The sequence below is a fragment of the Polypterus senegalus genome, chromosome 3 (genome assembly GCF_016835505.1).
Source record: "Polypterus senegalus isolate Bchr_013 chromosome 3, ASM1683550v1, whole genome shotgun sequence".
NCBI lineage: Eukaryota > Metazoa > Chordata > Cladistia > Polypteriformes > Polypteridae > Polypterus > Polypterus senegalus.
This window is the reverse complement of record NC_053156.1, coordinates 73,806,046-73,822,267: the sequence shown is the minus strand read 5'-3', so window position 1 is coordinate 73,822,267 and position 16,222 is coordinate 73,806,046. Positions and strand designations below refer to the sequence as shown.

General features: G+C 40.0%; 1 protein-coding gene across 1 annotated transcript; it reads left to right on the top strand.

Annotated features, from left to right (window-relative positions):
* The first annotated feature begins 5,815 nt into the window (after positions 1 to 5,815).
* LOC120526519 (trace amine-associated receptor 1-like) lies at positions 5,816 to 6,835 on the top strand. Its single transcript, XM_039749684.1, has one exon. The coding sequence runs from the start codon at positions 5,816 to 5,818 to the stop codon at positions 6,833 to 6,835; it is 1,020 nt and encodes a 339-aa protein (XP_039605618.1).
* Positions 6,836 to 16,222: the final 9,387 nt, after the last annotated feature.

Genomic DNA, 16,222 nt, shown 5'->3' with positions numbered 1-16,222 from the left:
CCAGACTTCCCTCTCCCCGGCCACTTCTTCCAGCTCTTCCGGAGAATCCCATGCGTTCCCAGGCCAGCCGGGAGACATAGTCCCTCCAGCGTGTCCTGGGTCTTCCCCGGGGCCTCCTCCCGGATGGACGTGCCCGGAACACCTCACCAGGGAGGGTCCAGGAGGCATCCTGATCAGATGCCCGAGCCACCTCATCTGACTCCTCTCGATGCGGAGGAGCAGCGGCTCTACTCTGAGCCCCTCCCGGATGACTGAGCTTCTCACCCTATCTTTAAGGGAAAGCCCAGACACCCTGCGGAGGAAACTCATTTCAGCCGCTTGTATTCGCGATCTCGTTCTTTCGGTCACTACCCATAGCTCATGACCATAGGTGAGGGTAGGAGCGTAGATCGACTGGTAAATTGAGAGCTTTGCCTTACGGCTCAGCTCCTTTTCACCACGACAGACCGATGCAGAGCCGCATCACTGCGGATGCCGCACCGATCCGCCTGTCGATCTCACGCTCCATTCTTCCCTCACTCGTGAATAAGACCCCGAGATACTTGAACTCCTCCACTTGGGGCAGGATCTCTCCCCAACCCTGAGAGGGCCCTCCACCCTTTTCCGGCTGAGGACCATGCTCTCGGATTTGGAGGTGCTGATTCTCATCCCAGCCGCTTCACACTCAGCTGCGAACCGATCCAGAGAGAGCTGAAGATCACGGCCTGATGAAGCAAACAGGACAACATCATCTGCAAAAGCAGTGACCCAATCCTGAGTCCACCAAACCGACCCCTTCAACACCCTGGCTGCGCCTAGAAATTCTGTCCATAAAAGTTATGAACAGAATCGGTGACAAAGGGCAGCCCTGGCGGAGTCCAACTCTCACTGGAAACGGGCTCGACTTACTGCCGGCAATGCGGACCAAGCTCTGACACCGTTGTACAGAGACCGAACAGCTCTTATCAGGGGTCCGTACCCCATACTCCCGAGCACCCCCACAGGATTCCCGAGGGACACGGTCGAATGCCTTTTCCAAGTCCACAAAACACATGTAGACCGGTCGGGCAAACTCCCATGCACCCTCCAGGACTCTGCTAAGGGTGAAGAGCTGGTCCACTGTTCCGCGACCAGGACTAAAACCACACTGTTCCTCCTGAATCCGAGGTTCACTATCCGACGGACCCTCCTCTCCAGAACCCCGAATAGACTTTTCCAGGGAGGCTGAGGAGTGTGATCCCTCTATAGTTGGAACACACCCTCCGTCCCCTTTTAAAGAGGGGACCACCACCCCGGTCTGCCAATCCAGAGGCACTGTCCCGATGTCCATGCGATGTTGCAGAGACGGTCAACCAAGACAGTCCTACAACATCCAGAGCCTTAAGGAACTCCGGCGATCTCATCCACCCCGGGCCCTGCCACCAAGGAGTTTTTGACCACCTCGGTGACTTCAGTCCCAGAGATGGGAGAGCCCACCTCAGAGTCCCCAGGCTCTGCTTCCTCATTGGAAGGCATGTTAGTGGGATTGAGGAGGTCTTGAAGTACTCCTCCCACCGACCCACAACCCGAAGTCGAGGTCAGCAGCGCACCATCCCCACCATATACGGTGTTGACACTGCACTGCTTCCCTCCTGAGACGCCGGACGGTGGACCAGAATCTCCTCGGCCGTCCAAAGTCGCTCTCCATGGCTCTCCAAACTCCTCCCATGCCCGAAGTTTTGCCTCAGCAACAACCGAAGCCGCTCCGCTTGGCCTGCCGGTACCTATCAGCTGCCTCCAGAGACCCACAGGACAAAAAGTCCTATAGGACTCTTCTTCAGCTTGACGGCATCCCTCACCGCGGTGTCCACCAACGGGTTCGGGATTGCCGCCACGACAGGCACCACCACCTTGCGGCCACAGCTCCGTCAGCCGCCTCAACAATAGAGGCACGGAACATGGCCCATTCGACTCAATGTCCCCACCTCCCTCGGACGGGTTGAAGTTCTGCCGGAGGTGGGAGTTGAAGCTACTTCTGACAGGGGACTCTGCCAGCCGCTCCCAGCAGACCCTCACAACACGCTTGGGCCTACCAGGTCTGACCGCATCTTCCCCACCATCGAAGCCAACTCACCACCAGGTGGTGATCAGTTGACAGCTCCGCCTCTCTTCACCGAAAGTGTCCAAGACATATGGCCGCAAGTCCACGACACACCACAAAGTCGATCATCGACCTGAGGCCTAGGGTGTCCTGGTGCCAAGTGCACATATGAACACCCTTATGCTTGAACATGGTGTTCGTTATGGACAATCCATGACGAGCACAGAAGTCCAATAACAAAACACCGCTCGGGTTCAGATCGGGGGGGCCATTCCTCCCAATCACGCCCTTCCAGGTCTCACTGTCATTGCCCACGTGAGCATTGAAGTCTCCCAGCAAAACAAGGGAATCCCCAGAAGGTATGCCCTCTAGCAACCCTCCAGAGACTCCAAAAGGGTGGATACTCCAAACTGCTGTTGGCATACGCACAAACAACAGTCAGGACCCTTCCCCACCCGGCGGAGGGAGGCCACCCTCTCGCCCACGGGGTAAACCCCAATGCACAGGCTCCGAGTCGGGGGGCAATAAGTATGCCCACACCTGCTCGGTGCCTCTCACCGGGGGCAACTCCAGAGTGGTAGAGAGTCCAGCCCCTCTCAAGAAGATTGGTTCCAGAGTCCAAGCTGTGCGTCGAGGTGAGTCCGACTATATCTAGCCGGAACCTCTCAACCTCGCGCACTAGCTCAGGCTCCTTCCCCTTCAGAGAGGTGACAAGGCAAACTGGTCCTAGGTGAGGGATGAGACAAAGAGCGGTTCAACAAACCGTTTTCCCTTGCCCGGACGCGGGTCACCGGGGCCCCCCTCTGGAGCCAGGCCTGGAGGTGGGGCTCGATGGAGAGCGCCTGGTGGCCGGGCCTGCACCCATGGGGCTCGGCCGGGCACAGCCCGAAGAGGTAACGTGGGTCCTCCTCCCCATGGGCTCACCACCTATGGGAGGGGCCAAGGAGGTTGGGTGCAGTGTGAGTTGGGTGGTGGCCGAAGGCGGGGACCTTGGCGGTCTGATCCTCGGCTACAGAAACTGGCTCTTGGGACGTGGAATGTCACCTCTCTGAAGGGGCACCAGAATTGATGCAAGTAAATATTAATATCAGCAAAACCATTTATTATTATTGTACATATAATACTTTTAAACACATTAAATTGGATTTAATAATGTGGAAAATTAAGCATATATATATATATATTTAAATCAACCTTGATAAAATGCACTACAGGTGTCTTATGTATTAGTGTAACTACAGTAGGACAAAATAAAATTGCAGAATGACTAATGAATTTAGGCTTTATTTTCGAAGAAGGGCAAAAGAAAAGAGTGGGGGTTATTACAGCTCCAGAGGCTAAAGGGCATTTGTAGAGACTTTTAGTAATGTGATCCATCCATTTTCTTAAGCTTCTCATCCAGGGCAGGGCTGTGGGAAAGCCAGTTCCTGACCCTGCAAACATGGGGTGCAAAGCAGGAACAATCCCTGGACAGTTAGTCAGATCATCTAAGATATTACCGTATACTCTATTAAGACAAAGCTTTTCATTTTTCTGTATACTTTTTTTAAAACTATTCCCCCAAAACTTAAGCAAGCAACAACACAAAAGAGTGTTTGCAGTATTAAATATGCTATTTGTTATGTATGAAAAATTCCTTAGCTTTCCAAGAGCAACTACCCAATTAAACATATACATTTTAATGGTACTGTAAGAAGATGTTCCTGTATATTAACTAATACAATTTGTTTAATGCTATGTGAAAGCAAGTTTCTAAAATTATTAAGTAAATGTGGTTTAGTGGTTTGAGTATTAAATATTTTGAAGGATAGGAAACTAGCCTGAGACTGTGAGCTATTATTAGCATTATTATGTTCCTTATGGGAAATACTGTACAATTCCTTACTCCTTCAAAGTTATATGAGACATGTGACCCATGCTGTATATAAACCCTAGAAGTGAGTTCAGGTTCACAATACTTCTGGAAAACTTACATTGGTGAGTGCTGTTTGTGAGAATATTATGAGATAAAGACTTTATACATTTAGAGTATTAACAAATTTGATTTTAAATATAAAAAGACAATATTCTAATAGTGAATTTTCTCTTAAAGTACTAATTATTTTCAATTATATAAAACTAAGAATAAAATATAAAATACTAATTCCTATCTTTGCCAACTAGTAATCTATTCTTTATTATACTATTTCTGACTATATATCTAACATTTCTATCTGGATTCATGCTTCTAGGAGAAAATAACTGGTGGTGCAAATTAATTCATTTAGTAAAAATTAATAGTTTCAGAAACATATTTGTTTTATTGGCATATGAGGCAATTAATTAACAACCAAAACAAGTTATTTCATTTCAACCATTTTGTCATGATCAGAAACCATATTCCAACGTTAGACTAAGGCTTTTCAAACTGAAGGCTGCAGCTTACAAGGAGTTGTGCAATTTGATGACAAAACAGCAAGTACTGTACCTGATTTTGTATACTCTGCATTTAAACAGATTTCTGACAGAATAGTGGTTTGTGAACCATATGTCACAGTTATTGTAATTCCTTCTTAAAGGAAGCTTAAAAAGGTCAGCAGCACCACTTCCAGCAGGCTGTCACTGGATTTAAATTTGACCTGTTTAATTCAGGTAGTACTCTCTGATAGATTTCCATTTTTGAAAGGTTCCTCCACTTCTTCTTCACTGCTTCCATAGAACAATTTTCCCTGTCTTATCAAGTTCTACTGCATTTTGTTTTCATCATCCAAGTTAGAGTTGTCAACTAAATTTTGTTTCTTTCTGCTCCATAGTTTCAAAGTGTAAGACAATATCCAGAGTTGATTAGACATATTTTTTTTATTTTCCTAAATATTTTTCTTGCTGGGATCAGCTGGTTCATACTCTACCAAGCACAATGCTTAAAAATAAACACAACATTGTGTGTAGCAAAGCTTACTGAGATATTTAACACTTGGGTGTTGAAAGGTCTTAATAGTCTGAAATTGCAGTGTCAGTGTAAGTCTGATGTCTGCCTTTCATGTGCTGTTGCAGGGTAAGGCTGACCAGGGTCCTCAATTGTACCCAGCAGACTGAGAAAAAGTGCAAGTTAAGATCCAAATGTTCCCAATATATTTTTCCAATTTTTATATATCTTAAGATTTTATATAATTTTCAAATAATTTTACTTCTAGTGGCATAATAAGATCTAGTTTCCTAACCATAAATACCTAAGTATTTATAGAAAACTAAGTAATATATTTATTATTGAATTTGCCAATCATCATAATTGATGCAGTCAGTGCATCTTTTGTTTATCGTCTCAGTCTTTGTGAAGTCTGTTACAGTTATAGCACTGACATATTATATAGGCTGCTTTATAATGATTCATTTTATTTGCAGATTTCCAGAATGAGTTGCTGAAGAATATCAATACTACAGTTACTTGGACATACAGCAATGTAACAAATTGCTCTTGAAGTGAAATTGGATTATATTATATGTGTTGTAGCAAAGAAAATTGATGTTAAAAATACATTTTATTTCTTGCATTCTGCTCTTAAAATTCCATGTTGTGTATTAAGGATCAAGTCATACATTATAAATATTCATAGCAGTAGAGTGTTACAAGTAGATATAAGTAGCAGTAGATTATATATAACCAAAAAGACTAAATTATTTATGCTATTGTAACATAAAAACTCCTTTGCACATTTCTAATTTTAGGATTATAAGACGTAATATTTCCCATCATTAGGAAATCAGATATACTGTTTGATGAGGGCTGTGAATTTTAATCAAAGTGGAATTTTAACAAATTCCCACTTCTGCTACAGATTTTTACAAAATTCGTGCATAAAACACATTTATCCATTGACTTTCCGAATTATTATGTATATAATTATGTGGGCAATAATTGTATTCACTGTGTTGGGAAACATGTTTGTCATCATTGCAATTTCTCATTTCAAGCAGCTTCATACACCAACCAACTATCTCATCCTGTCTTTAGCAATAACTGATCTTCTTATTGGAGGCATTTTAATGCCACCTACTGTGATAAGAACTGTTGAAACATGCTGGTATCTTGGGGACATTTATTGTAAATTTCACAGCAGTGCTGACACCATGCTTTGTATGACCTCTCTTTTACACATTTTCATAATTTCAGTTGAACGGTATTTTGCAATATGTCATCCATTGAGATACAAGTCTAAATTTACAGTGGTTCTCATCACAAAATTAGTTTTTTTTTGCTGGTCTTTATCAGCCATGTATGGATTTGGAATGATATTTGTTGGACTATCCATAAACTTATATGATGAAAGCAACTATTGCATAGGAAGCTGTGTCCTTGTACAGAATAAAGTCTCAAATTTAGTTTCTGCTTTATTTACAACTTACATGCCGGGGCTTATAATGGTTGGAATCTACATAAAGATCTACTTAGTAGCATCAAAACAATCCAAATCTATTAGAGAAATGAGTAAAGAATATGGGGATGTAGGACTGAGAAAAAGAGAAAGAAAAGCTGCAAAAACATTGGCAATAGTTTTAGGGGTATTTTTGTCTTGCTGGTCTCCTGTTTTCTTTTGGTATACACTTAATCCTTTCATTACATTTTCTGCTCCCATTTTAGTTATAGAGTTTCTGTTGTTATTTGCTTATATGAACTCAACATTTAATCCTTTAATCTATGCTTTCTTCTATAGTTGGTTTAGAAAAGCCCTTAAAATAATAATACATGGAAAAATATTTGATGGTAATTCTTCTTCAATAAAACTTTACGATGAATAAACTGCTGTTAAACAATGTAAACTATTGAACATATGTTTTAACTTTTTTTCTGTGTCTGTTTTGCATAATGCTAATGGTTCTCAGTTCCAGAAACCAGGATTCTTTTGCCAGCCTCAGCACTGCCTAAGTGACATTTGAAAGCTTTCTGTGTCTTCGAGATTTTCCTGAAAACATTTAATGTTTAACACGGAGTGCACCTTAAACTGATTAGCTAGCCTATAGTGATGTGCTCTGCCTATGGATTTACTTCTGCTTTGTACAAAAGTGCATTTTTAAAAAAATATTCTGCTTAGAAAAAAATACTACTTGTTGCAACAGTTAAGATAAAACAACTTTGGGTGCTCCATAGAACTATCAATAAGACCCAGGGGAGAATTGTAAAACCTAGACATATAGTGACTGGGACTTGATCTGTTGAAATTATTTATTTTGCACAATTTAATATGAGTATGTTGTAGCTGTGTTTCTTTTAATAAACAATACAGAATGGAAATATTTTTTACATACTTTAATACAAATTCAACCTCATTACTTTTAATGCAGAGTGTCAGGTGATTTGCATTTAATTAGTAATTTTAGAAATTTGTATCCTTGTGTTTTTATACATTCACAAATGATTTATAATTATATTTCATAAATTCATAAAAAAAAGGCTTTCCCATTAGGTCAGAGGAATAATTCTACATTTTTTGGAAAAGTAAAGGAGAGAAAAAAACAAATTGCATTTGTAACCATTAATTGCTAGTTTTTTCTAGAGCTGTTTTATAAAATAAAGAAAGAAAATCAGCATTTCAGAACAATTCCATCAAGGAAGGATACTTATAGTTATATATATAGTTTATTTTATTGATTAAAGAAATTTAGTCTACAGCAGAATTGAGAAATAATATTCCAAATGCATCTTTCCAGATCTGTTTTATACCAAACAACGTAAAAGACAATACTAATAGCCCAAATAGGAGGAACATTACTTAATTTACAGACAAAAATAAATAGTATGCTGCATTTAGTGAGACACTAAAAATATTTTCTTGAGTTGTTTGACTTGCTTTCAGATGCTGATCATGTAGTTTTTGGACTGATTTATTGTAATTGCTATGTTATTGTCGAGGTGAACTAAAGGATGTACTGCTGCAGAAATTTTCAAGAACAGATTTTTTGTTTATTTTGTTGCCTTACTCTACAAGGGAAAATTAAAAAGTTAAGGCAACTTGAAAATTACATGGTAACCACAACAGATAGAAGCTGATGCAATACACCACATTCCCAATGGCTTATGGGCTCGAACAAACACAAAACAGCACTCTGCTGGTAGTCTTGTTGAAGCTAAGGTCAGTTGAAAGGTGGACGCTATGCTGCAGGATCACACCATTGCTGAACATTGTGTCTTTCAGCAGAAGGAGTGAAACCTGCTAGCACTTTTTGATTTACCCTCGTAAATCCTCTAAAAGGTAAATTTGTAGTAGAAGATACTGAAATGGAAAGATGGAGTATGGGAACAAACAGACCATGATAAAAAGCTGAGGTACCACCCTGGTGAACCCATATAATTGGAATACAGCAATGTAAAGGAAAACAAACAGCAATTGCAAAAACTTCTTTTCCGCTGTAAGTTCCAAAATGATCTGTTTTTAAAATGTCTGAACTTCCGGAAGAGACAGGCACGGGTGGATGGGCACTAAAAGTGACATCAAAGATGTTACAGCTCTCAATAATCCAGTCTTCAGAGGGAGGAAGAGAAAAGGCATTAGAACACAGTGCCAATTCCTGAAACAGTGGGTAATAACAATCACCACGGCCCTTAAGCTGTCCCCTGTGCACACACGTGTAACAGGACAGAGCAAATACCTGTTTGGTTGAGCGGCCAGAACCATGAGGTCATGAATACAAGAAAAAGCATTGGCTTTGGCATTGAGAAAACCTCTATGATGGTGAACTTTGAATCGATAAGACTGAAGTTCGAAGAACTACCTGGTGACGTGTGGATTCAACTCCTTATGAAGTGCCATCCTCTGGAGTAGTGCATGGTCTATCAGAAGTGTACCTTTGTCCAGGAAGTAGTATCTCAGCTGCTTAATAGCCCACTTAATCGGCAAGGGTTCTATTTCCACCACTTTCCATACCTGGTCTCCTAATCCAATAGTTTCCAGCTCGGGGAAGTGATTTGTTGTTTAACACCATTGATGTTTTGGCTCAGCACGGCACCGAGACCTGTGTCTAAAGCGTCACTCTGTAAGACAAAAGGTAAAGATAAATCTGGAGTTATTAACGCAGGTGTTCACATAAGGGCCTATTTTAAGTTAGGGCAGGAACACTCAATAAAACTGAATAAAAAAAATCAAGTAAGCTGCTTGTTGCTTGTGTTGATTGACACATTTACAAAAAAAGACACTGATGGAGAGGTGTGAAGGGATTTAAGGTGGCCCAGAATTACAAGTTTTTTCATAGGCTTTGATAATTCTAGTATTAATATGCTCAATATTCCATGGGGCTCCTGCCCAACTAACAATTCAAAAGTGAGAAACCTGTGGAGGTTTGTAGGACCTCCTCACCACTTTGCATAACATTTGTATGAGAATCTGATTAAACCTCTCCACAATAGAATCAGTTTGAGGATGATACACTGAGGTCTTAAGGTGCATAATATGGAGTCACTTGGCAACTTCCCTGTAAGACTTCTACCAGTTCCCGTGTAATCCCTCAGAGCCTTTACTCTCTAAGAAGACAAGAAAAAACTCCCAAAAAAATCCTGTAGGGAAAAAAAGGAAGACATTTTGGGAAAGGCAATTCAGAGAGAGACACCTTTCCAGGTAGGCTGGGCATGCAGTGGGTGTCAAAAAAATGGAGTAAATACATTACAATGAACAGAACACAAGTAATCCTCAATACAATACAATATTACAATAGTAATAGTACAAGCACTGAGCAAAATGCAAGAGTATATTATATCACATAATAGGATTTAGATTCGTTCAGAGTCCTGGGGCCTCATGTATAACGGCATGCGTAGAATTTACACTAAAACATGGTGTACAGACAAAAAAGAAATGTGTGTATGCACAAAAAAATTCAGATGGATAAATTTGCAAATACAACAACAACATTTATTTATATAGCACATTTTCATACAAACAGTAGATGAAAGTGCTTTACATAATAAAGAATAGAAAAATAAAAGACACAATAAGAAAACTAAATAAATCAACATTAATTAACATCGAATAAGAGTAAGGTCCAATGGCCAGGGGACAGAAAAACAAAAAACTCCAGACGGCTGGAAACGACTGAAAACAAATGCGTGAACTAATTTCTCAGCATCTTTCAGTGATATAAGAGGTCTAACTTTAGCTATGTTTCTTAAGTGAAAAAATACTGTCCTAGTGATCTGATTAATATGCGATTTAAAATTCAGATTACAGTCAACAATTACCCCTAAACTTTTTACCTCCGTCTTGACTTTTAATCCTAATATATCCAGTTCATTTCTAATAGCCTCATTGTATCCATTATTGCTAATCACTAAGATTTCAGTTTTCTGTTTATTTAACTTGAGAAAGTTACTATTCATCCATTCTGAGATACAAGTTAGACATTGTGTTAGTGAATCAAGAGAATCGGGTCATAAGGTGCCATTGATAAGTACAGCTGTGTGTCATCAGCATAGCTGTGGTAGCTCACGCTGTGCCCTGAGATAATCTGACCTAACGGAAGCATGTAGATTGAGAATAACAGCAGACCCAGGATAGAGCCTTGTGGAGCCTTATCGGATATCATGTGTCTTCAAGTTGTAATTACCACAACTAAAAAAATATTTTCTCCCTGCCAGGTAGGATTCAAACCAATTTAAGACACTGCTAGAGAGGCCCACCCATTGACTAAGGCGATTTCTAAGAATGTTGTGATCAATGGTGTCAAATGCAGCACTCAGATCTAAGAGGATGAGAACAGATAAATGGCCTCTGTCTGCGTTCACTCGCAAGTCATTTACTACTTTAACGAGTGCAGTTTCTGTGCTGTGATTTGTTCTAAAACCCGACTGAAATTTATCAAGAATAGCATGTTTATTGAGATGGTCATTTAACTGCATAATGGCTGCCTTCTCCAGAACTTTACTTAAAAAGGCAGGTTAGAGATGGGTCTAAAATTTTCAAGAGCCGAGGGTCAAGATTATGTTTCTTAAGAAAGGGTTTAACTACCCGTATCTAATGACGAATTTACTACGTCCAGAACATTATCAATTAGCACGCCTGATACTTCTTTGAAAAACCTTGTTGGTATTGGTAATGCTAACTACCATGTTCTTCTGCTACATAAATCACGGCAGCGTGAAATGTAATACATGTGCATGTGCCTGCCGCCCCACCCCGACTCCTCCCAGAATTATGCCTTTTTGAATAAGAGGCGCAACTTTTGTTACAGTTCTGCCTTTGTCCAGAAACGGTTTCATAAGCTTGACCTGAATGTTTTCCTGTGGGGCGACTGGGATCTTTTCCTGAATAAGATCAAACACAGTTGCGTAGGGTGCAATAGGAGCTTCCACCTGCAGCTAAAGTCACTTCAGTTCACATGTACTGTCTCATCATGCCTGTGTTGATCAAACACAGGAAGTTCTGCAGTTTACCTGTGACTTTATGCTGTAGGAAGATACGTAAATAAATCAAGGTAAATAACATTTGATCTGGATTTTATATAAGTAACATATAAATGTTTTTATATAAAGACCATCACAAAACATAATCACAAACTGGACTTTACCCGATACGTTGGCGAGCTCTGTAAGCAGTGCCATTTTCTTTGGACAGGTGTGGGGCAGACTGACTGGCAGGATGACGCCAGACCTCTTGCTGCATCCAAACGGTGCCATTTTTCGCCTTTACGCCTGGTGCAGCTGCGTTGTTCTTATATGTGAGTGGACGTTTCTTGCGGGGAGGGCTTCTGTTCTCTTTCTCCGATGTAGACCCTTCATCCTTATTTGAATTCACCTCTGTTATAGCATGTCTTTATTTGAAAACAGCAGTGTTAGATCAGGGGGAGCGTGAACACAACTGAGAGAATAAAACTGAATAAAAAAAAAAAAGCTAACTTTTGCAAGTACCATACATTTTCACTGACTGTTACAGACTCATATCAAATGTATGTTTTTATTGTGTAATAGTAACAATAAGAGTAGCTCACTACTCAAAATGTTTATTTTGGTATGTGGCAAGGCTCAAACCCACGACCAGTTGATTATGAGTCAGCAGTTCTTACCACTGTACTACCAAAGAAGTCATGACATAGAAGTATACTAACCAATTTCTTTTTCTTTGGTTATAGTCTTGAATAAAAGCACAGTTGTGCTGTTATATTTGTACCTCTTGTGAAAGTGCTTATTTGATATTTGGACTTCAGTCTTCACACATTATACAGTTCATGTCAAAATTTTGTTGTTAGTACTAGAACATGAAAAAAGTTTGTCTTTTAGGTATGTGTTCCCCTACACTTACATAGATCTTTGTAGACATGGAACATACATTAAATGCATGTGTTCCAAATACCGATATATTATACCCTATATAACCCTAGGTACCTCACTCCCAGATAATCAAGGCTTGAGCTGGGAGAGCCTTTTGCACGCAACATTTTTGTGTGTACACACCATTTATACATGATGCCTCTGGAGACATTGGCCCCTAAATTGTCTCCCCCTTAGTGGCCATTTCACAGCTGAATCAGTTTTTGGCTGGCTTGTCTGAGGAAAGAACCCTTTAACCCAATGATTCCAGTGCTCACAGACCTTGCCTGTGCTTCTAATGAAAGTTTATCAGACTGATTTATGTTGGATAGCATTATCTAGAACTATGAAGCACTACTTCAGGGTAAAAACAGAAGCTCTGAGTCCCTGTGCTTGCAGCTTCCAGGACACTCAGGTGTTCTTGCATTTCCAAGTCCCAACTGTGGCTTGGAAGGGCAGGCAATCTCTAGAGACACTGACATTATCAATAACCAGCAGCATAATAGAAATTAACCTACTGATGGATTTTAGCACCTTCAGGCAGTTGCCCCCTAAATATTTTCCTGTGTGATAGGTATTCCCATGGTCCTTTGTAGTGTTCATTTTTGCTAAGACTACAGTTGTTAAACCTCTGCGGAAGAAAAATAATCTCAACTTACTCTATCTTTGATGACAAGCTTCTAAACTACCTTTTATAAGTAAACTTTTAGAAAAAGCAGTTTTGAGGCAGTTAAATGATTACTTGAATAAACACTCTATTCTGTTCTGCCCTGTGATGGCCTTGTGCCCCATGTTAGCCAAGATAGGCTCCAGCAGACTAACTACAGTAGGTAAAAATCACTGAGTGATAAGCATTCTATTCTTGACAAGTTTCAGTCAGAACAAATCATAGTACAAAAGATGTGCTGGTTAAAGAAATAAATGATTTGTGCGATCATATAGACAGAGGCCATATATCTGTTCTTGTTCTCTTAGACTTGCAGCATTTGAGACCATAGACCAGAGTATTCTTATAAATCACATTAAACAATGGGTGGGCCTCTACGGCAGTGTCTTCAATTGGTTTCACTTTTGTTTAACTGGTAGAAAATTATTTGTTAGTTGTAGTGATTGTACTTTGGTGGTCCATGATAATGTATATTGTGTACCTCAAGGATCAATTGTTTCACTGTTTCTTTCAATCTACTGTACATGCTTCCATTAGGCCAGATTATCTCAAAACACAATGTGACCTATCACAGCTATGCAGATGAAATTCACCAGGCTAAAACTGAGGAACATTTTAAAAAACTGTTAAAAACCAATAATTATAATTTGGCTTTTTTTTGTAGCTTCATTTCAGCTGTACTCCTAATAGACTATATAGGCATAGAATTATCTTATTTTACAAGGACTCTTTTCTAATCTCTAATTTCTCTGCTTTCTTTTATAGCTTTTCCTGTGCAGCCACCTGTTAGGGTGGAATGGAGTTGTTTGTCCCAGCTTTCCATAAAACCCTCTGCATTGAATCTTCTCAGATGAAGGCTTGAAACAATGAGAAATGTTTTAAGCACATTTATGTTATATAGAGCGCACAGTGTCATTTTGGCCTTTGAACCCCTACAGATTTTTTTTTTAGGTTTTTTTGTCCTGCTGACCTTTTGACCTTAGCACTGTACTCATCTGTAGAGACTTACAAACCCTAATTATATCTATTCTTTATATGATAGTATCCATCCATCCATCCATTTTCCAAAATGTTGAATACGAACACAGGTCACGGGGGTCTGCTGTATCAATTTATTTATTTTAATTTATTTTTCTTTGTTACTTACAATTTATTTTTATTCTTACCTCGTCTTATTTGTTTTTCCTTTTCTTTTAACTTTCTCTTTCAAATCTTGTAAATCACTTTGAGCTATATTCTTTATATTCAAATGTGCTATAGAAATAAATGTAGTTCAACAGAGAAAATTGTTACTGATTTGTCAAAACATCATTAGTACAGGACTGTGTTCAGTGTGTTTAGGATTCCCTTTTGTAGTTTCACTGCAGTTATTTTTATGATTACTAATAAAAATCCATTTTAAACATGCCTTGATTTGTTCTATTTGTAATCTATCTTCTTTGGTGTTTTAGATTATTATTTTTCATGGATGGTGCCATATTGTTCAACCACTAACTGTAGCATGATACCTACACCAAGCCTTTTAAAACACAGAGATGCAATAAAACATGAAGCCTCTATTTAGAAAGTATCTAATGGTGTAGCAGAAAAACATTCTGCCTGTTGGGTCAAAAGCTTCAAATGGACATCTGAGTGTCTGTAAAGCAGAGGACCGGTTAGCTAAAAATATAGAGCAGAAGAACATAAGAAAGTTCACTCCATATCATAGCTCTGTTAAGCTACTAGACTTGGGCTTTTCTCCTCTGACAAAGGTTACTTTAGGATCCAAAAACAATAAACAGGGGAATGGAATTCAAGTGCTTAGCTGTGCTGTTAGACCCACCACTGTAGCTGCTACACGGAGAACTTCAAAAGTACAAATGAAAATGCAGTTTGTTGTTTATTTTGTGGATACAATGTGTTTTATTAGTAACTAGCAAAATACCTGCGATTCGCAGCGGCGAAGTACTGCCTTAAAATTTTATTAAGAAGAAAATTAAACCTTTTTAAACTGAGGGAAAATATACCAATAATTATTTGCTAAGGATCTCTTTGTATACCACATTTTGAGTTTGGCCCTCCGGTTGTAATATGACCAAGCTATGCGCTGAGCTTATTCTTGAGCATGCAACGTACAGTTGGCCATGTGAACAGTAATCTTGTCTCAAATCTCACAGCTTGGATTGCTGCTGTCATAATCAGTTTGAGTTTCATAGTTTGTTTCAATTATGACAGTATTTGCATGACTTGTGTTGAAGTAACATTTGGCATCTGTCAAGCATTGTAAGCATACAACTGGCTTCATCGATAACTTCACATCCAGCTTCTGAGAGTTTAAACATTCATAAACATCAAAGTGTCCACTACTGAAATCGTCACCTGTGAGTCGAAGATGTTCAAGAGGTACTGGCAGTTGTCGAAAGGTGTAAAATATTTGGCTATTTCGTACACTTGAAAGCGACAACCGAACAGCCATCAACTGACATGCAGAACTATAGGTGAAGGGCTTAAGCATTTCACTCTTATAGTGCTCCTGTGTAGTATAATTATCTCCTGAACCTGTCCCAGTCATTCAATACATAAGACACAATGTTCCTCTGGGTATCAAGAGTGAGCCTGATATAGCCGTGCAATATATAACATAGAGAATGGAAAAGGTAGGTGCCATCTCCAGGCATGGAAACCACTCGGTAAATGACAGTTCTTTGGTCAATGGTGATCACCTCGATAGACATGTTAATGGGGTACGGTTGGAATGATAAAGAAAATGGGTACCTGAGCAATGTAAAGTAAGTCTAAAATACCTAAACAATAACTATAATCGTAATAAACAAACAATAAAACAGCGGAGAAGCTGTGGATTAAATAAAAGGCTGTAGTTATGAGCAGGGAGACGTGAATCCCGTGGCGAAGCAAGGAAGGGAATGTAGAGACCAGAGCGACGGACGGCCTTATATAGGCAGGCAGCCAACAACGTGGGAGGCTTGAGATGGGGGACCCAACGCCGCCTCACACGGTGACCGAGCTGCAGGCTATGGACGTATATATATGCGTAAGTAGGATTCAGTTAGCGTTGGGAACCCGCGTACCAAATTTTTTGAAGATGGGCCCATAAGTAACAAAGACCATTGAAAAGTTCAATATGGCGGCTGACAGTGGCATCATACCACTGAAATAAGTACCAAATTTCAGCCTTCTACCTACACGGGAAGTTGGAGAATTAGTGACGTTGGAAAGTTCAATATGG

Excerpts from the sequence above, each read along its gene's own strand:
- LOC120526519 (XM_039749684.1), top strand. The coding sequence starts at position 5,816 with ATGAGGGCTGTGAATTTTAATCAAAGTGGAATTTTAACAAATTCCCAC.